At 37.6% G+C, this 22,706-nt stretch overlaps 1 protein-coding gene across 4 annotated transcripts in view; it reads right to left on the bottom strand.

Annotated features, from left to right (window-relative positions):
• The window catches only part of LOC139151490 (myosin-10-like), a 76,608-nt gene that overhangs the window by 6,354 nt on the left and 47,548 nt on the right, over positions 1-22,706 (bottom strand). For all 4 annotated transcript variants that reach the window (XM_070724324.1, XM_070724323.1, XM_070724322.1 and 1 more), the window contains 25 exons: positions 22,209-22,373; positions 21,584-21,698; positions 20,850-21,031; positions 20,317-20,438; positions 19,561-19,630; positions 19,272-19,432; positions 18,714-18,822; positions 18,074-18,277; positions 17,274-17,422; positions 16,224-16,338; positions 15,773-15,928; positions 15,139-15,287; positions 14,539-14,683; positions 13,787-13,999; positions 12,719-13,030; positions 12,088-12,240; positions 6,527-6,694; positions 5,832-5,999; positions 4,793-4,918; positions 3,600-3,812; positions 3,097-3,258; positions 1,916-2,257; positions 1,196-1,404; positions 723-831; positions 37-209 (listed from right to left, as the gene is read on the bottom strand). In XM_070724324.1, the coding sequence (XP_070580425.1) occupies positions 37-209; positions 723-831; positions 1,196-1,404; positions 1,916-2,257; positions 3,097-3,258; positions 3,600-3,812; positions 4,793-4,918; positions 5,832-5,999; positions 6,527-6,694; positions 12,088-12,240; positions 12,719-13,030; positions 13,787-13,999; positions 14,539-14,683; positions 15,139-15,287; positions 15,773-15,928; positions 16,224-16,338; positions 17,274-17,422; positions 18,074-18,277; positions 18,714-18,822; positions 19,272-19,432; positions 19,561-19,630; positions 20,317-20,438; positions 20,850-21,031; positions 21,584-21,698; positions 22,209-22,373 (4,190 nt within the window). The remainder of the gene's footprint in view (positions 1-36; positions 210-722; positions 832-1,195; positions 1,405-1,915; positions 2,258-3,096; positions 3,259-3,599; positions 3,813-4,792; positions 4,919-5,831; positions 6,000-6,526; positions 6,695-12,087; positions 12,241-12,718; positions 13,031-13,786; positions 14,000-14,538; positions 14,684-15,138; positions 15,288-15,772; positions 15,929-16,223; positions 16,339-17,273; positions 17,423-18,073; positions 18,278-18,713; positions 18,823-19,271; positions 19,433-19,560; positions 19,631-20,316; positions 20,439-20,849; positions 21,032-21,583; positions 21,699-22,208; positions 22,374-22,706) is intronic.

The raw sequence follows: 22,706 nt of genomic DNA, 5'->3' as shown, positions 1-22,706 counted from the left end.
AGAATTCCCAAGAGCAAATGGAAGGTGTATATAAACCTCAATTTGTTCTTGAGTTGGTTAATTTCTCGTGTCTGTGTTTCGTTAGCTTCCATTTGATCATCTAATTCACGCTGTAGTTTACGCTTCCCGGCGTTAGCCCGGGTCACTTCTTCCTCCGCTTCATCCAGTTGTCTCTTCAGTGCCTTCACTCTTGAATTTACTTTGTCGACCTGCAAAATCAAACAAAATATGATAGAACTACAACACCAGTGCACAGAAACAGTACCAATGGGAACTATTTTCAAAGTTGCAAAGCTAATGTTACATGATTTTTAGTCAAACCTTTCCCTGCTCATTTCCACAACAACATGGCAGCTTATTTTATTTCTATGGACACATTTTATCATGTTACTTGTTCCATATACATGTTCTATGAAGTCTCCATAGTAGAATAGAGCTGTTCGCAAATGACATCAATGTTCTCTAATTAATATGCACAGTTACACATTTGCCTGCAAATTTAGATTACATTTTTGGAAAGTACGCATGCAGGGACTGCAAAAAATTACCTCTCAGGCAACTGCCAATATTATGATGAACACTAGAAAGGACACAGTTATGGCTAAGACTAAATTTGTCTGAATTTCTAGAAGCAATGTCACATTGTCACACACATGCAGCCACATTTAGTAACAACCCTGTGATTGCTATTTTTTCCAAAGTCAGATTTTTCACAAAGGTACCTGTTCCTTGTATTGGTCAGCATGTCTGCGTTCATCTTCAACCTGGATGATCATTTCTTTCAGTTTCTTTTCCATTCGTCTTGCAGCTTTGCTGGCTGCCTGACGTTCCCTGCAAAGATATCATTTTGAAAATGTCAGCCGTTTTGGAAAAACTCACTTCTATGAAGAAAGGAACTGTGTCAGATGTTGATAACTGACCGTGAACAGCATTATTCTGGGAAAAACCTACAGGAATGATTTCAAAATTTGTTGCGGTACACAAACTGAACACCAGAAAGATTCCAGATATCTGGGAGAAAATACAAAACTATAATTTCACAGAAATTCACTGCAGAACTTTAGGCTTACAACAACAAAGTGGGCAGAGCGACAGAATAAAAATGTTTTCTGAGATATATCATGCTGTGTGTAGATAGGATACATCATACTAGCATTGCCGGTTGGCAAAGCCGTGCAATGCCAGTTTCACCTACTTTGTTTCCACTTCTAGTTGGTCTTCAAGATTGGCAAGCTTGCTCTCCAGTTGAGCAATTGTAGCTTTACTACGACTCTTGGCGATGCCTTCTAACTCCTGCAGTTTTGCCTTCAGCTCCTTGTTCTGACGTTCAAGTTGTGATCTGGAATTCTCAAGACGCTGAGAGGCTGATCTCTCAGCAGAAAGCTCTGCCGTCATATTATCGATCTATCAAATATAGAGGATTATCTTTCAGAAATACTTTTTCGACAGAATTTACATTTACACACTACAAATATCTTGAGTAAATCATCTTCGGCATATGCTGGTATTTTTGCTCATGCTGTCATGTGAAACACATCAAAATTTAATGTATGATAACACTGACTGTTTTCATACGGTATGTTCAATTTAAAAGCAACACAACTCAACATGGCAAGTTTGCAGGTAAACGAGCTTCAATTTTCCATTTTCAGAACAGAACCTTTGTACAACATCAGAGATGTGTCGTTTGACGGTCCTGGTCCTGGCTAGGGTGCAACAGTCATGTTAACCAGCACACTGTGTCAATGTCAACTTTTAGTTTGAGAGACAGTGGCCAGAAAGAGAGATTTTATATTTACACGATGATATTAAAGGAACATAGCTCAACACGTCAGGTACGTTTCACAGCCAAATAACATCACCAATAATTTGAGTTTGCCATTTGTTGGGCAATACACTGTGTTGATTTCTTTACCTGAGCAATCATCTTCCTTTCTTTGTCAGCCAAGATTTCGACGTTTGTCTGTTCGTCTTCTAGCTCTTCCTCCAGGGCCTGTATTCTCTGCTCTAGGCGTCTCTTTTCATCGGCTAAAGCTGTTCTATTAGCCGCGCTACCGCTGATCTCTTCAGCTAACTCATCGCGTTCTGCCTGTGCGTGTTTGCAGGCCCTCTGAGCCGCGGCCAACTCCTCTTGTAGTTGATAGACCTCGGCTTCTAGACTTTTGTTTTTCCTTTCGTTCTCCTTGGCCAGGTGAGCCATTTCGTCTCGGCCGATTCTAGCTTCTTCCATATCATGCAGACAATCCTTCATTTGAGCCTGACATTGGGTGGAAAAGAACAGTCTATTAGCTACATTTCTACATTGGAGTCGATGGCAGTGGATAAATCTTTTAAGATTCATTGAGGAGACGAAAGATTAAACACACAGGTACTACCGTAGAAACATCCTCGAGAGACACCAAATTATTGATATTGTTCCATAGAGTCTCACTGAGTACAGTAGTTACATAGTGTCATTTATGCATTTGGCATACTGTCTACCTGCAAAGCAGTTTCAGTAAGAAATACACCAATCACACACTACCGGTAGTTCCAGTATAACATAGACCAATCACACACCAGTTCCAGTATGAAATACACCAATCACACACTAGTTCCAGTATAACATAGACCAATCACACACTAGTTCCAGTGTAACATAGACCAATCACACACTAGTTCCAGTATAACATAGACCAATCACACACTAGTTCCAGTATAACATAGACCAATCACACACTAGTTCCAGCATAACATAGACCAATCACACACTAGTTCCAGTATAACATAGACCAATCACACACTAGTTCCAGTATAACATAGACCAATCACATACCAGTTCCAGTATGAAATACACCAATCACACACCAGTTTCAATAAGAAATAGACCAATTTAACGGACATTTTTTACCCTGATGAAATGCAAGCTTTTGCTGTTACTATGTCCAGAGCATTGTACATCAAAACTTACAAACTCTTTTAAGTGTACACTCTTTCAGACGTGTAATTCTTTGCCCAGTCAAGCTGGTTGAGCTTTCACTGCAATTGACTGTACAAAAGTAGCAAGATAATGATGGATGTCAAGCAATCACTTTGATCTAGGAGTCCAGCACATACCTGTAGTTTTCTCAGTTGTTTAACACTATCTTCCTTCACTTTGTTAGCCATCTCAAGCTGACTCAATGCATCTTGCAGATCAGCTTCAAGCTTCTTCTTAGCGCTGACAGCGGCCGCACGTTGCTTTCTTTCATCTTCCAGCTCGGCTTCAAATTCGCGAAGCTGAATGAAACACATACAGACTCCGAATGAATCATTCTGTCTCTTTGGACAGTTCAATCATTTAGTTTTACGTTAATCACAGTAGTCTCATAACTTGAATGTAAGAAGTCTGTGCTTGTTCTCTCCTCAGTACAAAACTTTGAAAACCAATACAAGATTTATGCGAAAGAATGTGAAAATGCGCAATAATACAACTCTGAAAAAAATTTGTCTACATTTCTGGTTTGATCCAGTATGCATAAGCAACTTGGGAAACAAACAGCCAATCAAGATGAATGTTACTCAGTCTAAAGATCACAGAGCCAATCATAATCACTGTTACTGCAGCTTGAAATACTGACCTGTCTGATGAGGGAGCGTCGCTTTTCTTCATTCTGCTCTTCCTTACTTTGAAGTTCTCTCTCATAGTTGGTCTTGGCGGCTTGCATATTGACTTCCAACCTCAGCTTGGCATCCTCGGTGGCCTGAAGTTCGTCTTCTAGTTCTTCCAGCTGAGTTCTCATTTCAGATACTTGGGTTTCTAATGCTCTCTTGGCCTTCTCAAGTTCATGAACCTTAAGACATGGATACACAACATCACATGAATTTTGCCATGTAATTATTTGCAGATTTCAAGACGTTTGTCAAAAATCATCTGGTCTCTGGTTTGTTGCCACAAACGGAACACTTGTCTAGTTAAAAGTTCAGTCTTATATATTATAAGACTGCTAAATATCCCATGCTCTGAATCATGAAGTGTAACAAATAATGCTGTATAGGGTTATTCACAAAATACGGCCCTGTATGGACGAGGGCTCAGTTTGTGACGTATTGGACGAGCCGAAGGCGAGTCCAATACGTCACTCACTGAGCCCTCGTCCATACAGGGCCGTATTTTGTGTATAACCCTATTATTATACATCTCCCTTCATTAATCGTCCGTATAAACTATTTCTATGGTAAATTGAGGGCTGCGGCACGCGTGATATGAGTGAAACGCGCGCGATTACTGCTCCGCGCCGTACAAGTCCCTTGCGTTGGCACGAAGCCAATTAATTTTCAGTGCAGTAGGAGCAAACTTCGCTGAATGTTTTCAATTTTATTAGTTTTTAAAAATAAAAATCAATTGCATTTAGACTCAGTTTTGTGTTTAGCATGTTTCAAACCTTATACTACGAATACATTTTGGTGGAAGTTGTTATTATGTCTATAACTCACCGTAAATAGTTTATTTACATCCGATAATCGCTAGGGTCAAAGGTCAAACAGGCGCGTCGCGCGTCTCCCGTATTCGGGACTCCGCGTACTATACAAAATACGGAAAGTTATTGGACGGTCAAACTCCCATAGGTTACGGCAGTAGGTGTATCAAATAATGCTGTATACAGTGTAGTACAGCAACGTTCCCATGCTGGAAAATATCTGCAGTAGAGTATTGGAAAAGTCTTCATTTTGACTTCAAAAATTCCTACCTGTTTTGTAGGTAGAATATTTCTAGGCTGTGAAAATATCTCAAGTTTTTCACCAGAAAACCAGCATGACACACTTTACTCACATTTTTACCGACATCATCTTTGGAAGACATAAGATCCTCAAGTTCTGCTTTCTGTGCTTTGTAGCTGCGTTCCATTTCAGTCATGCTATCTTGCATCTCATCAAGCTCTCTTGTCAGAGAGAAGATCTGAAATCAAGAATGAGACAGTAAAAACAGGTACCTCATTACGTGCTTTCAAGGGCTTTCTGAGGTCCAAAATACCATTTCCTAGATATCGTTGTTAAAATGCACAATTTGTATGTATCATTTTACATATCATTTTCACGACACCATGATTGGTATTCTATCATTTCTGAAACTTATGGGTGGATATTCCAGGACTTTCCAGGGCTTGATTTCATTCTTCAAGGATTTTTCCAGGACTTTCCCCAGCGGTTTGCAAATTTTGAGAGATTTTTCAAGGATCATACGGACCCTGTTCTTTCAAAATGGCGTTGAATCATTCATTTCTCAATTTTCTGAAATTCTTTCTCAGCTTTTGGCGCCAGTTTTTGCCTCCCATGTATTGTGATTTTCCGGTGACCCGTTCACACAGATCTTTTCATACATACATATATAATATAAGGAAAGCGTTCCCAGTTTATCGCTTTTGCTACAGGCACTTTGTAATATACAATTCTTATGAAATGGGGATGTGTTTCTTTTGATGGAAGACTTCAAATATTGTATAGTTCTTTTTTCATTTTCTTGCACTTTCTGTGACGTTGGTCAATGATTTGAAACACACCATAAAGCTACTTCAGCATGGCATTTTGAAACATCGACTGCTGTGACACATAAAAACCTTTTCCATTTCTGTGAAGTTCAAGTCCTATGAATACCCTGTCAGAAAAAAAATAGTCCTATTCGCTGCCAAACTAACTGAGTAAGTACTGTTTGTGATCTCAAAGCAAGAAGTCTCTAGTTGATTACACTGCAGGTAACGCAATAAAGATTCTACATAAGTCCTTCCCTGGTCTTACAGAGCATCAACCCAGGTAGCACGTACTACGACCGTTCTCTGAGAATGAATGCATAGGGCACAGAAATCAAACCCTACCTTGGTTTCTCTATCACGGAGTTCCTTCTCGGCGGATTCTTTCTCTTGAAGCAGTTTTTCCTTCTGGGCTTTCTCTTCGTTCAACAGCTGATCGAATTTCCTCTGCCGCTTCTCAAGATTGTTGAATCTGGCTTTTTCACTGTCCAGATTCACGATCAAATCGTCAACCTGTTGTACCAGACAACACAACATGTCAAAGTTCAGCATTGGCAGGAAAATAGTGAACGCATCATTACTCCACACAAGAAATGGTGGATCATTTGACACTAGCTGGCAGTGATACACATCTTATTGCAAACAACTCAAAAGTTACACCAATGATTGTACACGTCAAACACAAAAACGAGCCAAAGCACATTAGAATTAGTGTCAAAACTTACACATCATTAAGTGACAAAACCACACATGAATCAATGATGTAACACGGCACAGGAGAGATACACTACAATCAATGACAACCTACACATGATTAAATGACAAACCACACATGACTAAATGACGTAACGAGGCACAGGAGAGGTACATAGCAATTGATGACAACCTACACACGGTTGAGTGACAAACCACACGCACACCACATGTGACTTTTACAAACCGGACAAGGATTAGTGACATCAGAAGCAAATTACTAAAAATCAAGGAATGTAAGATCATGTGTTCTTAATCTAAATGTTGCTCATAAATGCAGAACATACCTCTCCTTGTAACCTTTTCTTTGTCTTTTCCAATTTATCACTGTGAGATTGAACTTCTTCCAGTCTTGTCACGGTTGCCTCCAGTTCCTTATTCAGCTTCTTGCGGCCATCTTCCAGTGATTCCATCATTATCGCATCCTCTTCCGACCTCTTCTTGAAGTCTTCAACCTATTGAGGAGGATGAAAGGAAAATTGGTGACAGGCCTTTGGAAACAATGAATGAGGGCACATGCCACAGAACCATTCAGTCTTGTTACTGGTGAAAACACATCTCTGCATGGAAGTTGTCCTCTTGTTAAACCTTTCACCACCAGACGTTAAAGGTATACAGTCACCTGTAATCTAAATATGCCCATACATGGTCAAAGGGGCATTCCTTGGTATTCAAAATGCCCATGTGAGGGCGCTGTTTTAAAAAGCGGCCACCCGCTTAAAATCTGTGATTGGTTAGATTTTATCTTTCCATGGTAACTGTGGCGAAATTGGAACAGCTGACAGTATACCTTTAACCCTTTCATCACCAGACATTGGTGCACATCAATTGTTTTCAACTGGTTGACTGAACCCGTATACAGGAAAATGGCGGTGAAAGGGTTATGGTACATTCATGGGATAAAAAATACGCTTTACATGAAATCCATTAACCTTGCAGCTTGAAGCAACAGAAGCTGTAACTTTTGATGATTTTTTTTCACTATTTTTGTTTTCTATGTCAATTGAAAGTTTTTGTTCTACTCTGCAAACATGATGACACACCAACTATTTCAGCTGTGTGGGCACAGTGTCTTTACCTATAAAATGCACTGTTATTGTTTACATTTGAATTCAGGTCCGGACCAGAATTCACCTGCCAACAATACCAATGCAGTCTACACATGTACAGGCTGAGTTGATGAGCTGAATACAGTGTTTCTCAGTATGCTTTAGGAAGCAGAAAAAGACACTTAGTGGTGCGGCATAACCAAAATTTTCATAACAATTGTGCATTTTGTGATAAAAGCATGAAATTTGGTAGGAATGTGGATTATCATAATACAAATCAATTTGGATACCGAGCCACCACAGGTTGAACCTCGTTCTGGTGTGGCGGCCATTTTTAAAAATGGCGACCATCAGTCACTATAAAATCCCATAGTTGCTGCTCTACGGATGATTCTGTAGGGAATAGTGGACGTATTTCCATCATAAATGCCCATTGAGATTATATTTGCATATTTTTATTGTTTTAAAATCAATTTGGATACCAAGTCCTTAAGCATAGAGCCTCGTTCTGGTAAGGCGGCCATTTTTAAACAGAGCGATCATCAATTACTGTAAAATTCCATTGGTATATTTTTACGGATGATTCTGTTGTGAATAGTGAACGTATTACCATCATAAATGCATATTAAGATTTATACTTTCATTTTTTATTGTTTCATTATTCAATTTTCTCAGAAAAGCGGGTTCTCTTAATAAAATTATTGACAATATGGCTGCCAAAAGGCCTAAATGGAAGATTCAAAATTGCAAATTTTAATGTTTTTTGACAATGAGCAGCTGTTAGCTGTTCTGTGTAAGTAGACTCTCAGTAGGTACTGTTCAGAGTTTTTTTATTTCATTCTTATTCGTAATCGTTGATGCACCAGTGTTATATATTTTTAGGGTTGTAGCTGGTATGTGTGCATCACACGTGCGACACAGACCAGGTTTTGCAAACTATTGGCCTAGATTGGCCCATGGCTGTGGAGGGGAGGGTATGAAGTGTCCAAGTGTAAGAACAGCCTGTCCCATGTTCTGCCAATGGATGGGGTGTTCTTGAGTGCAACGTTGAATTTGTGCAATATTTTGACATAATAATTATCGTTTCTAAATTATGACATACTAATGATCGTTTCTAAACTTTATGATTAGCCATTGACTAGTTTTGCAGAGCGTTCTTGATCATAATTCCTAACATGGAAAATTGCAGGGGATTTAACCCTATCTATCACTCTCGTTCATCTACATTCATACGTAGGCCTACATACAAAAAACATAATAATATTTACTGTATTACAAATCTTAAAGTTTTAACATTTTATTGGAAAATCTCTTATATAATCCCCATAATTGTCAATGTTAGACATTTATCATGTAAACTACAATTAGTAAATTAGTGGCGCCGTTTAAAATTTGACCACGTGGAGAACACGAACATATATTTATATTATTTTTTGGCTAAATATATTATGTTTTATACATTACTTTTCGTAGTTCATTTAAAATAAAACTGATCTTGTGTAATTTGATATAAATTTCATGATTTCCAAATTAGTTCAATAGTTATTTTAACGTCACGTCAATTGTCTATTGCATAAATATAGATTCATGCCCGTCATATTTTGAACATCGTATATTTTGATACTAATTCCTTGATAGTACATAATTTGTTTTCAAATGCAAAAACGGGGGTACCATAGCTGGCGAGTATTTTATTCCTTTCCATGGTGTTTATATAGGCTAAGACAAGTTTAGACGACAATTCTGAGATTAAACATAAACCTCAGAGAGTTAACGTAGTTCAGTAATCACAATAAACAAATTGCACATTCAGTGATATACAATTACAGCAAAGTTATTCCCAAATTTTGAACGTTTTGAATATGTCAGCGTAGCTAAATTTGAGCTGCTTTATAAAGTTCAGAGGCAATAATTAGATCGACTACGTATCGGATACATGCTTTGAAACTATAGAAAATCCTTTTAAACTTGAGTTAATTCTTAAAGATCATAAGCGATAATTAAATCTGCTCAACATCGTATATATCCTGGAAATATTTTACTGAAGAATGCCCAGCTAAACCTGAGCTAATTTATAAAGTTTAGAAACGATAATTAAATCGATTAAATATCAGACATATCTAGGAAAAAGTACTTAAGAAGGCTGTGCTTGTCGTGTAAAGCTAGTTTCGCCAAATAGACTTTACATACAGTTTAGCAAACAAAACCTATGAAGGCACAATTCCGCACCTTGCTCCTAAATCAGTTGGTTGTATAATTCAGTAGAATGCCTTTCTTTTTTCATCTCCTTTACAGCGGGTAGAACGCACACCATGATTTAGTTATCAAAAAAATTCTCTACCAAAAAACTATAAATTAGATTGTCGGATAAGAACTGTTTAGGTCCAATCTTACAAAGCAAACTTGAAACAAATTACTTTAATATGCGATGTTGATAATATTTTGAGATCATCTGTGACTATGATTTTGGCTTACTACTTTCATAAAGGCGAGTTTGATAAAAAATAATATATGTTTCAGGAAATTTGCCATATCTTTATACTCCCCCAAATATGATCCCAATGGCTACTAAATCATATTATCTTCCCATAAAGGTTCATGTTCATTTCAAATTTTTCACATACGTCTGTTACAAACAAAACAGATTTCAAATAAGCATTATACAGCCTTCTGTATAGTGTGTTGCGAAAAATTGTAGAATGTAAGATAAGCCGTAATTTTCTATTTAATCTTTATGGGTAATGGGTAAGTCTTGGTCCTATTTCATGAAAACTGTAAAGGGCACATGACTTAAACGAAGACTGGTTTAACAAAAATGTTAGTGAGTCTCAAAATCGTGAGTTCACAACATCCTTCAAAACATGACTTTTTTTCTATTAAAAGTCTATTTCATATTTGTGACGTGTCCCAGTAGTAATAAAAGAGTTTTCATACAAGACATGGCCTTTTATTGTATGTCTAGGTGAAAGGGTTGTAGAATTTGAGATAAGCATTGACATTGATTTTGAATAAAGTTTGTGGTATAAGGTAAGTTTTGGTCTGTCATGTTTTATACAAACAGGGGAAGATATTGCATATTACAATATGTCATCTGAAAGAAGAATAAAATTACTTTCAAATGTTACCCCTCTAGCTAGATTGTGTTAAAATATAAGGTGAGCAGATGACTTACAAGGAGACATGCTTAACAAAAAAGATACGATTCACAATACTTTGACTTTAAGGTACCCTTCAGAACATGACTCTAACAGCCATTGCATCCAATATTTTTGCTGTTAAAAGCCTATTTCACATTTTGACTTATTCTTATAGCAAATTAAACAGATTTCATACAAAGCATTGCCCTTTGTAATATGTTTAGGTACAAGTTAGTAGAATTTGAGACAAGCAGAGACAATAATTTGTAATATTAAGTTTGGGATATGGGGTAAGTTTTGGTCATATTTTATGAAAACTATGGAAGATATTGCATATTACAATAATTCATCTGAAAGAAGAATAAAATTACTTTCCAATGCTACCCTATAAGCCTTGTTATGTTAAAAAAAAGCTCAGCAGATGACTTTAAAAGAAGACAGGTTCATCGAAAACGGATTCGAGTTGGCAATACTGCGATTTTGCGGTACCCTTCAAAATGTGATCGGTAGAGCTATAGCATCCCAATATTTTTTATGTCAAAAGTCTATTTCACATGATTAACATGTCCCTGTAGCAAATAAAACAGATATCATACAAAGCATGGCCTTTTGTATTATGCCAAGGTAAAACATTGGTAGAATTTGAGATTCGCTATAATTTGCATTGCAAACTCTGGGGTATCGGGTAAGTTTCGTCCTATTTAATAAAATAATCTATGGAAGATATTGCATATTACATATGTCATTTTAAAGAGGAATAAATTTCCGTTCTTATGATACACAACAAGTCAGGTTATGTTAAAAAAGCTTAGCAGATGACTTACAAGTACTACCAGAAAAATGCACGTGGGTATGCGCAAAATGGTGATTTTGCAGTACTCTTCAAAACATGACTGTAACAGTTATTGCATCCCTTTATTTTTTCTGATAAAATTTTATTTCGCATTCTAGGGATCCCAAGCTTCTATAAATACAGCTTTGTTATCCTAGAGGTGCATGTAGACCCCTCAAGCCTACGGAATAATATTTCTTGACTGCTGACATAGTGTCGTCTTTTGATAGGATCTAATACCGTGCATTTTATGCACAAGAATTGTGTTTTTGTCTGTACTTACCCGTTTAACAAGTCAGGCGATGAAGAGAAGTTGAAAATAGTTGCAAAATCACTCACCCCATAGTTTCTAATTGAAAATATGCAACAAAAATTACTCAACGCATTCTGCACTTGACTTTTACTAGGTGAAAAATACCTTGTCTGGCGGCCATTTTGAAAAATGGCTGCCATGGCAACGCTTCAACAGATTTTCAGTGGCTCGGTATCTGAATTTCTTAAATATATAGTAAGACACATCTCAGCCAAGTTTGGTGCTTTTATCACAAAATGCACAATGGATTTGCCATGCCGCACCACTATTAAAGACACTCTGGTTGACATTAAAAACAAAAATTTATCAAAAATTACAACTTCTGGCATTTAAACAGTGCACAGTATATCTGGGACAAACCGTGGCCTTTTGAAAAAATGTGTCTTCTTTACACGTTGTTCAGATCACTGACTTTGATTGGATATAAATTTACGATCAGTAGCATTGCTGTGGACGTAATATAAAATAGTAATTGATGCATATTTTGGTAATTTTCCCTGATTTGTTAAAAACTTACCTGCGATGACAACATGGCAACTTGTCTTTCTGACGCTTTTCTGGCCTCTTCTTCTTCATCTAGCTGATCTTGAAGACTCTCCCTCTCATCCTCTGCCTGCCGTAGTTTGGAACTCAATGCCAGTTTCTGTCTGGTTTCATCGGACAAGGATTCCTGAAAATGTCACACACATGCCTCACATCAGTTTGCTCAATGAAAATGGTGAAATGTGAAGTCGGTCAATCGTGTGTAAACTTGACTTTCATTATAGTAACAACTCATTATGTGCCTTTGTTCCATTGGAACATTGCAAGATCATACACACTAAATGTAAGACTTGTGAACTGGATTAGTTCAGTACAGGCCCACTATGAGCTACCTTTGTAATGGCTGTCAGGTTTGGTCTGTCGTTATGAACTGTATGGTAGGGTTTTATCTGCGGTTGTTTGACAGTCATACAATAATCCTTTACTGTTAAAGTGACAGCTGCGATGGAGATCTTGCATACAAATTTATGTTTTGCGGAGTGGAGGGAAAAAACACCACCAACATGTTTATATGTGCTGTATTTCATTGCATTGGGCATAAAAATCTGGCTCTACCATCCTTTAATAGCTTGCATTGCAAGCATAGGATTGAGATTCCAACTCACCTGTACTTCAGCCAGTTGTGACTCCAGCGACGACGATGACTTTCCGTACTGAGTTGCTTTGTGTTCAGCCTCTTCCAGCTGAACCGTGACACTTTCCAGCTCGTTCTGCATCTTGCCGACTCTATCCTGCAACTCCTGTCTCACTCTATCCAATTCCGACATCCTCACGTTATTCTCCTGGTTGGTAGATTCCAGGTTTTTCCTCTTCCTTTCAGACTCCTGCTTCGCAGCTTGGAGGGTTTTGATTTCATCCGACATATCCTTATTTTCTGCTTCCAGAGACTGCTTTGTCTTTTCTAGCGATCCTTTTGCCTGTGAGGATGAAAAGATTCATGCGGTTTAGACAAAAATGAAACTTTTATTATCATTCTGTAGAATTCTGAAGAACAGAGTATACCTGAAAACTATTTCCTATCTTTTGAGTCATGATAAGTTAACCCTTTGAGTGCCAAAATCAATTTTTGTCGCCTTTATAAAATGTACCAAAGTCAAATTTTTTTCATATTTTTGTCAAAAATTTTGATGAAAAGCTGTAGCAAATGAAATGTGATGTCTGTTTGGTCAAAAATTGTCAAAAAATTCACAGAAAAATTCATACAAATTGGTAAAATGTTGCACTAAAATTTTGGTGGGGAAAATTACAGCGTTCAATGGCTTAAAACCAACTATCACTGCTATCATCTCAGTATCAACCAAAATATCATATTCGTTATTAGAAGCATTTTGCCGGATTTACAATAATGTCTGATGCAGCTGATGTCTTTATTTTGGTCGTACATCTTCCCTTGATGAAGAATCTGACCATCTGTAGGGGCAAAGACTCAAAATCTGTGCCTCAACGTTCCAAATATTACTTCTTAGTGTACTGTGTATCTGGGGTAGGAGACTTGCGTCATGAATGTTGGAAAATGACACACTCATGTTAAGTGTTACATCTATTCCTCTTTGGGTTTCACAGTTTGGTCCTTGCCAATTCTTTTCAGCTGTCAAATGGACCGGCTCATATCGACACAGGGGTGGAAAGGCAACAACTTATGAAAAGCGAGGAACCTAAGGAGTACAGCTTACCCGTTTAACAGAATCTAACTGGTCGTTCAGAGAATCAAGAGCAGTTGTGTGTTTTTGTCTCATTTCCATGACTGTTGCTTCATGCGACTGGCTCTCCTCTTCCAAAGCTTTCTTCATGTGATGTAATTCTGACTCTCGCTTGTTTCTCAACTCTTGCTGAGCTGCTGTCGTGTCCAGAGAATCTTCAAGCTCGGTCTTCAAAGCTTCCAGTTCCTAAAAACAAAACACACACACCCCATCATTCAGTACATGTTTCCTTGACATTTATCTCACACTAGACTACAGTGATGCGTATGGTTTTATCAAAAGACATTCTGGTAGGACGGTGTAACTTCGCACACATTCTTCTCCCTATTTGCTGAGGAAGAATTTGTAACACTGAATTGAGGTCCTTCAGAAAGCATCGTAGGCCCTCTTTGGCATCTAGCTCCGACCAATTCAAGCATAGGTTATCAGAAAATTATGTAAAAGGGCATTTTCAAAATGGAAGGACAGTGTGGGATGAAGTCTATGCATCATTATTGATCTTCCATTACAGCTGAGGAATTTTCAAAAAACTGAAGAAAAACAATTAAAGCGGGCAAAATGACAACAGGACAGAACAACAGATGCTCAACTTCACAAAATATGACAATAAGAATTTTAAATGAGTTATGGAATTGATAATATCTCTGATTATAAAGAACCAATGTACATGCAGTACTCTGTCAGTGTTTTGCCTCACGCCACTGGGACAGTGGGAGTAAACTCACCTCACTCAGATCTCTCTTATGTTTCTCAGCTTTGTTTCTAGCGTCCTTCTCAGCGTCTAAATCTTCCTGTGTTTCCTGTAGTTGGTTTTCTGCCTCTCGCAAGGCTTTCTGGGCGGCAACTTTGGCGGCGGCTTCTTCCTCGCATCTGTGTGAAACACATAAAGCCAATGTTTCAATGTTTTCCTAACGCTGACATCCCCCCCTTCCCATGATAGTAGGTACAGCCCATTTTTTGGATGGAACATTGGAATGAACACAATATTGGGGTGATAGGATGACTCGATGAAGGGTGAAAGGTGTACATTATCTTGGATTATAACCAAGTTCATAAAGACGATGAACCAACTGTCCTGCACAGAGTGTACACAATATTCAATTTCACAACTATTTCAAACTAAAGCTATGACAGATAATAATCTTGGCATATCAATATATTTTCAAAACTACTAATGAAATATATATATAAATATATAATATATAAATGGAATAAGTATCTTTCTCTTTTATGTATGTGAGTTCAATGGATACCAAATGAAAACAAACATTGTAATTAGTCAGTTTGAATCCAATCATACTTTTGGATGATTTATTTTCACAAACCTCTGCAGAGCAAGATTGAGTTCTTCTTCCCGTCTTGCTAATTGTACTTGTAGTTCATGAATTTGCTGTCGAAGCTCGTTCAATTGTTCTCTCAGGTCATTTATTTCAGTCTCCAGTTTTCGTCTCATCTTGTCCAGGTCTTGACGCAGCTGAAATCAAAAAGTACAATTTGTGGTCAACTTAAGAACAATTATCTGTGTATTAACATGTGAGGAAAATTACTGGTAATATATGCTTAGCATTCCACTGGCATCAGCTATTATTCCTGCAGCATGTTGAACACTTAATTATAATTTTGAAATTTCACATCAAAATTTCACTTTCTTCACACCCTCCCTACCTCCCAAGAAAGCCTTGTCTCTATGTCCATTCTAGGAGCTGATCGTTATTAAATGAAGAAAACACTGATGAGATTTGTTTGTCATGATCTGATGGTACATACCATTGCAAATTACAGGGTGAACAGCATTTTTAAGTCTACATCCTGACAACAATCAAATGGCCTATACCATTGTGAATTACAGGGGGTGACCAGCACAGTTCTCACTCTATACCCTGATTAAAATCATAAGTCTATACCACACTGAAACAACAGGGCTGAACAGATGAGTTGTGAGACTTTCACCACACTCACCTTTTCTTCCCTCCGCACTTTATCTTCTAACTCCTGAATATTGGCTTCTTGTTTGATTTTCAGCTTGGTCAAAGCCTTGGCTTTGTCTTCCTCCTCGGCTAGGTGATTGCTCACTTCATGAAGTCTGTCTTCGAGTGATTTCTTTTCTTTCACGTGCTGCAAAGGACAACGTAGTGACATGTAATCTTGAAAGTCGTGACAGTTCACTTGCATTGATAAGACAATCATGTACACTATTTTCTCTGATCAAATGTCAAAAATCCGGATGTGATCAAAATTATTTTTTGAATTCTGCTGCTCTGCTCAGGTTTATTTGAACCATATTGTTCTGAAAAGGTTAACAGATTACATTGAGAGTTGTGACACAAAACTAGCAGCAAATGAGATGACAAAAACTTTGAACTTTGTGATGCCGTGTCTTCAAGAATTACTAACAGGGAGGCTTGCTTACCTTTATATTGCTGTCATCGGCAACAGCTAGTTCCTCCTCGATCTTCTTAATCTTGGCATCAGCCGTAACTTTCTCCAATTGTAACTTCTGCCTTGCTTGTTCCTCTTCTTCTAACCTGGAATAAGACACAATGTCCAGTGATCAAATGTTTGCACCAGTGCAACTGTGAAACCTCGTAACTCATAAGAAGAAGGGTTCCCTGCATCTTCATTAGCACTTGATCTATACCATGTTTTTGCATATTTACAGCTTTCGCTTTAAAAATACCATAAACAGTATAAACCTGAGAAAGCAGTTATCAATCTGCAACTTCACAGATTTGTTCAGTGACTGTGACTGCTTGGCAACCCCATGTTCTGTTTTAGTTTGTTCCTTTATACACTTCAAAGTTACAGGTTTCACTCCCATTATCAAGTGTAGAGGTCCAACTTTGCCGTTGGGCCAAACTATGGCGATGTGAGGGTTAAAAGTCATTGTCTTGACAATGACAAAGCTGTTAAAGCTTAGTGGATAATTTCTAAATATGACTCAGTGATTGAGTGTAGCACTGAGTGCATATGTATAATTTTCAGAACATCTGTAATCTACAAACCAACATCATACATCACGAACTTGTCTCAGGGACCGATATTTGGACTCTCAATTTTTTCCAATACTTTCCTGGTCTACTGCTAGTGGGGTCTCATTTATATTTTAAAGCTCTTGAAGAAAGAAAAATTTAGACTCTCTCAGTTTTTCGACAATTTTATTTTTCCCCATACGGTAAACACTGAGATAGCAGCCATTTTGAATTCCAAATATAGGTACTGTTTAAGGTAATTTGTTTCTCTAGTACCGAACTTTGCATGGTGATCCTCTCATTTTTTTTTGGCAAGAGAATGGTTGAATGTTTCTGTGAGTAATGTTAGAGTACAAGTGTAAATCTTTCACTATTGAGGTGCGTTCTTCCTTAAAGTGACCAGTTTTGCACGCTAGTTCTGCTTTCCTTATCTATGATTTCTATAGTCAACACAATACAAACACACGTCTTGATTTAAAATATTAACTTACTGTTCCTCTAAGTCTTGAACATTGAGAGTCATTTTCTTTCTCTCATTCACCAACTGTTGGTTTCTTTCTTCTTCCTCTTCAATGCGGGCTTCCAAGTCGTGAAGGATTTCTTCCAGTTCTTGCTTTTTGGCGGCTAGTCTCACTCTCATCTGTTTCAAGAAACACATTGAACTCACTGTCAATAACATTAACCCTTTGAATGCTGTAATATTTCCCAACAAAATTTCAGTGCAAAATTTACTACTTTTTATGAATTTTTATGTGCGTTTTTGATAATTTTGGACCAAATGGACATCACATTTCATTGGCTATAGTATTTAATCAAAATTTTGGCAAAAATCTGGGAAAAAAATGACTCTGGTATATTTTATGAAGGTGACTAAAATTGACTTTGGCGCTCAAAGAGCTGAAGGGGTGGTTTTGATTCCTGGTTCCTGCATTAGTGCATGTTGACAACTTTACTGTTTATGTCATTTCAGTCTGTTGTTCTCCTCTTAAATGTATGCACAGTGGGTCAATTTGCTCACAGATCAAGCTGATGAAAACCTGCCTCTTTAAACTGCAAAGACAAAACGTCTTGCCACAACAAACTAAGGCTGAGTACAACAGACTACAGCAAATGCTTCTTGCGTGTTCTGCGAGAGTTGAGCCTATGCATAAGGATAGTTCCACACAATCACAAAACTAAATCAAATCTGTTCTATTTCAACCATGTTATTATCTCAACACAAAGATATCAGCTCTACTTTATTCAAGACTACTAATAAAACAATGGCAATAAATAATTTCTAATTTCAGACCTCTTCAGCTTCCGCGCTGAGTTCTGCCTCTGCTTGCAACTGTTCAGCCAGAATGCTCTTTTCTTCCAGCAGCTGTTGTTGCTTCCTCTCCAACTCAACGTAGTCGGTTTCCGTCTTTTCCAGCTGATCTTTAGTCTTTTTCAATTCGTCTTCCTTGGCGTGCATCTCTTCATCTTGTCTGGTGACTTGCAGCAATGGTTTCACCTAACAACGTACAAAACATTCAACCTTTCAAGTTTCATGCAAACATCAATATTACAGCAAGCAGACTTCAACATGCGAGAATGCGGCGGGACAATGGGTTCGATTTTGGGGACATTTTCGCGAGAGTGCTACCTAGCTGCAACACTGTACATCATCGTAACTTTAAAATATGTTTGATCGCAGCAGATGTGTGTTCATGAGATCACTTTTGCTGCTATCTTTGTGATTATTTGCTTTGTCATCCGTTGTTGACAAACACCTCCTCAACTACAGCATTATTTTGTATTTACCACAAGGTAATTAATGTTTAAGACTAAAAGGGTAAAATTGAAACCAAAGACCCACAACTATTCTAGTAATTAACAGACATACAGCTGCATCTAAACGTCAAAATCTTTGCCAGAAAGCCGATAAAAAGTAGCAACATGCAATCTACCTTGGTAAAGAGCCTCCACCATGGCCAGTTTCTCAGCTTGAGATACGCCAGACAGTTACGTTGGATGATTCTGATAGCGCTCAGCTGTTGCAAACGTTTCTGGTAATTCCTGTTGGAAAAAATGTAAAATTACATGTGATCAGTGCCAGACAAACAGAACACTTATCACTGAGTGTCTGGTGAACGTTGTAGGGTAAGAAATTACTTCAATCTGCTGGTAAGAATATATTACAGATCATCAGAATCTGTAATGACACTTCTGTTTCATTCAGTATGATGGAATTACATTGTAAAGATGATTCATCTTGTTCACGCCACAGCAAACTGACCAATGAGATGCAGACTGTAACACGACACAGAAGGCCTGCAGAGTCTCCGTAAAGAAATCTTAAGTTGATAAGTGGGACATTACTGTCCTACAATTTTGGTTTACTGCATAAGCATAATACCATAGTCATAAATTTGTCAACATTGGTTTGGACAAAGTTGAACGTTCAAGTTCCTTTAACGACTTGTACTCTAAGGGACAAAATTTTCCAAATCTTTTTTAAGGCTTACCTTCTTGCTAGCATTCCTCTACATTGGGCTTGGAAGAGTATGATGATTTCAGTCAATTTGAGATCTCTTTCTTCTTCCAAGTGCGCTAGCACACCAGCTCTGAAGAAGATCTTGCTCTGGCCAATTCTGTACAGATTTGGATCAAGCTCAAGTGCATTGATCTGGGGGGAAGGATAAACAAGATGAAGATGAGTGCATAGGGTCACTGCCTGCTTTATTGACATCTAGAAGATTGCGTTAGTCTTCCTGTTGACATTTTGTATGTTTCTGACAATATTACAATACTTACCATTTTCTCTACAGCCTTTCTGCCATCCATGAAACCCTTGGGGATCACTTGTGGAGTCAATAGTTCATATCTACAAGACAAGACCAAATCACAAAATGAAATGTTTATCTACTGACAATGAGCAACTTGTTTTTAACCCTTTGAGTACCAAAGTCAATTTTTGTTGCCCATATAAAATATAACCCATACAAATTTTTCAGATCCGATTTTTTTTTCAGATTTTTTTCTAAAATTTTGATCAAATCCTGTACCCTATGAAAAGTGATGTCCATTTTGTTTGAAATTGTCCAAAATTTTTTTGAAAATTTCTCATAATTTTAATGACATACTCAAATTTTGGTGAGAAAAATTATAGCACTCAGAGGGTTTGATACAAAGATTCAATTCTCTTGTTGGCAAACATTGATTTCGAGGGGAGATTATCCTATGGTTGCTAAGGTTTGTGCTTTGTGCAAGGATAGAAACCACTGTGTTGTGCTGTTGGACACTGTCACTGGCACAAAATTTATAGAGAACTTGCAAGTGGATATGGACATCTACAATAATGTAAGTCCCCTTACGGGGGTGAAAAAGAATTGAACTGTATGAATTAATGGTTGCTTATTTCGCAACAATAGATTACTTAGTTGGACGTAGAGCTACACAACAATTAAATTGTACTATAGGCAGGACGGTCAATGGTATTGGAAGAAATGGTTGGCTGATGTGAGGAGAGTGAACAGCACTGGTCAGAGTATGAACAGCTGCATGTCTCACCTTTGTCTGAACTCTTGGAAGACAATTCTATTAGGGAAACCCTGTCTGCATATTCTGATACCTTCTAAGACGCCATTACACCGCAGCTGATCCAACACCAATGGTGCGTCGATTTTACCAGCCTGTGTCACAACACAGAGAGACAATGTCATTTCTCAAGATGTTGGGAAAAGTTTTATAAGGATTGGGAAAATACGGGAATGGAAAGTTACAGAAACAATGAAATCTTTACATGCAAACGCAGAGTTTGTAGACTGTATTGAAAGTCCAATGGTGAAAATCTTTCCAGTCCTTGAAACTTACAAATCTTTGTGTCATTACACAAAGATTTGTGTTGTGATTGCAATGTCATTACTCATTTGGATGATGAATATTATACCTGTAGATCACATTAATATTTGACACTTATGCTCACAAAATTTGACAACGCTGGGTTTCTGGTAAGACTGTATCTCATGGAAGCGTAAGTAAGAGCTATTTGCGACTTGCAACATAAAGTGATGAAAAATTTGTGATCATGTATTTCCACTGACCTTCTTTTCGTGGTTGGGAATGATACAACGGACAAAGTTTGGATTGGTGTTTCTCAGTGTCACCATTAGCTTGGCAAGTTGTTCCTTGTACAGCTGACTGACTGTACGGAACATGCCTTTCCGAGTCCTGGATCCAAAAGCCGTGTCATTACTCATAGTGGCTCCCATACCAACAATTGTTGCTTTTGAAAATCAAAGAGACACCACATGTCATATATACATATTCAACAACTGTGTATAATTTTACCACATATCACGTATATATACTCCACAATCATATATACTTTTACAGGCCACCGCACACATATAGTTTACCGCCATATATCCTTTTACTGTGTGGCTGATATACAATATCCACCACTGTTGATACAGTTACTTCATCACATATAAATTTTCAACAATCACGAATACTTATACTTTTACCACATGTCAAATATATGTATTCCGTGTACCTTTTTTTTGATATTCATTTCAAAACAAATATCACAGATGATAGTGACAATCCTTATTGATAACTTGAGACAGAATGACATGATTTTGAAAAACATTTTGCAAAATTTATCATTTGAAAAACCTTGATACCAAACTGCTTCTGTGCTTGCTTCAAATTTACAACCGACATCAAAGAATAAGTATCAGTAAACTGACGAGTCTGAGATACAGCTCTTCTGGTAGTTGTAACACTGTTGTTAGTTGATTGACATTTGTTGTGTAAACCCTAGCTGTGTACTCACCATCTCTCCAGATGTTCACAACGAAAGGATCGGATGAATTCTGCATCAACTGAATAACGTTCTCGTTGAGTGGATCCATGTTTTTCAACAGCCACTGACCAGCACAGTAGTCCACCTGAAATGACAAAACAGAGCGAGATGTCAGGACTGTCACTACCATGGTATACATCAATGTACGATTGGTGGTATCATTTTTCATTTCAATGCATGTGTCAAACTATAAAATACGTATATCAACCCTTTTTCTCCACCATGGTTTGACCCAAATCCACTGTTTCCAACAGTGAATGTGAAACCCATGTATGAGAAATAGGGGTGAACCGATTCTGCTTCTTTTGTTGGACTTTGGCAGACACCAAACTTGTAATTCAATCTGTTTAAACCCCACTGCTGTTTACTTTATCAATAATCCAATCAATTTAAACTACCCTGCATTTTCAATGCTGATATATCATATATCACGCCAGCAAAACAACACAAGTGCTTAGTTTTCAAAGCTCCCTCTGTAGTAATTCCTGCGGTAAAACTTACCACAGTTGTAGAAATTATGGAATATCATAGTTTTCAACACAAAAAATTGAACAAAAATGTTCAAAAATGACTGGAACAAATGACTTTCACCCACCTTTCCAGCATAATGGATAACCTGGAAGTCAGCCTTCTCTCTGATATCCGGCTTTCGGAATTTAAAGTGGTTGGAATGTGAGTTCATGAGTTTTTCAACAAATGTCTTGTCAGTTGCTTTGGGGAACCAACACTCTTCATCTAACAATGCAAGTATACCCATGGGCTGCAACAGATACCACACATTAAGTCAGATGGTCATTTCAAGCATAACTATGTGCATTTCACTATTGTTATATTTCAAGATGTGACTATGTATATTTCACATATTTTGAGATATCGGCGTAACTTTGTTGAGGTGAAAAGAAATCAAATGACAAGGTTCTCATTAGTTATACAACAAAGACATGTAATAATTATCTGACTATGTTTTACAAATATTTAGGGTAAAAATCAGATAAACCTTGATGTGATATGAAAACTGGAATATATCAATGACTTGGATATTTTATCACTAATACAGTCATGCAAACTTTGGGTCTAAAAACAGCGAAATTTT

Source organism: Ptychodera flava, chromosome 15 (genome assembly GCF_041260155.1).
Source record: "Ptychodera flava strain L36383 chromosome 15, AS_Pfla_20210202, whole genome shotgun sequence".
Lineage (NCBI taxonomy): Eukaryota > Metazoa > Hemichordata > Enteropneusta > Ptychoderidae > Ptychodera > Ptychodera flava.
Note: the sequence above shows the minus strand (reverse complement) of the source record. Positions and strands in the feature narration are given on the sequence as shown.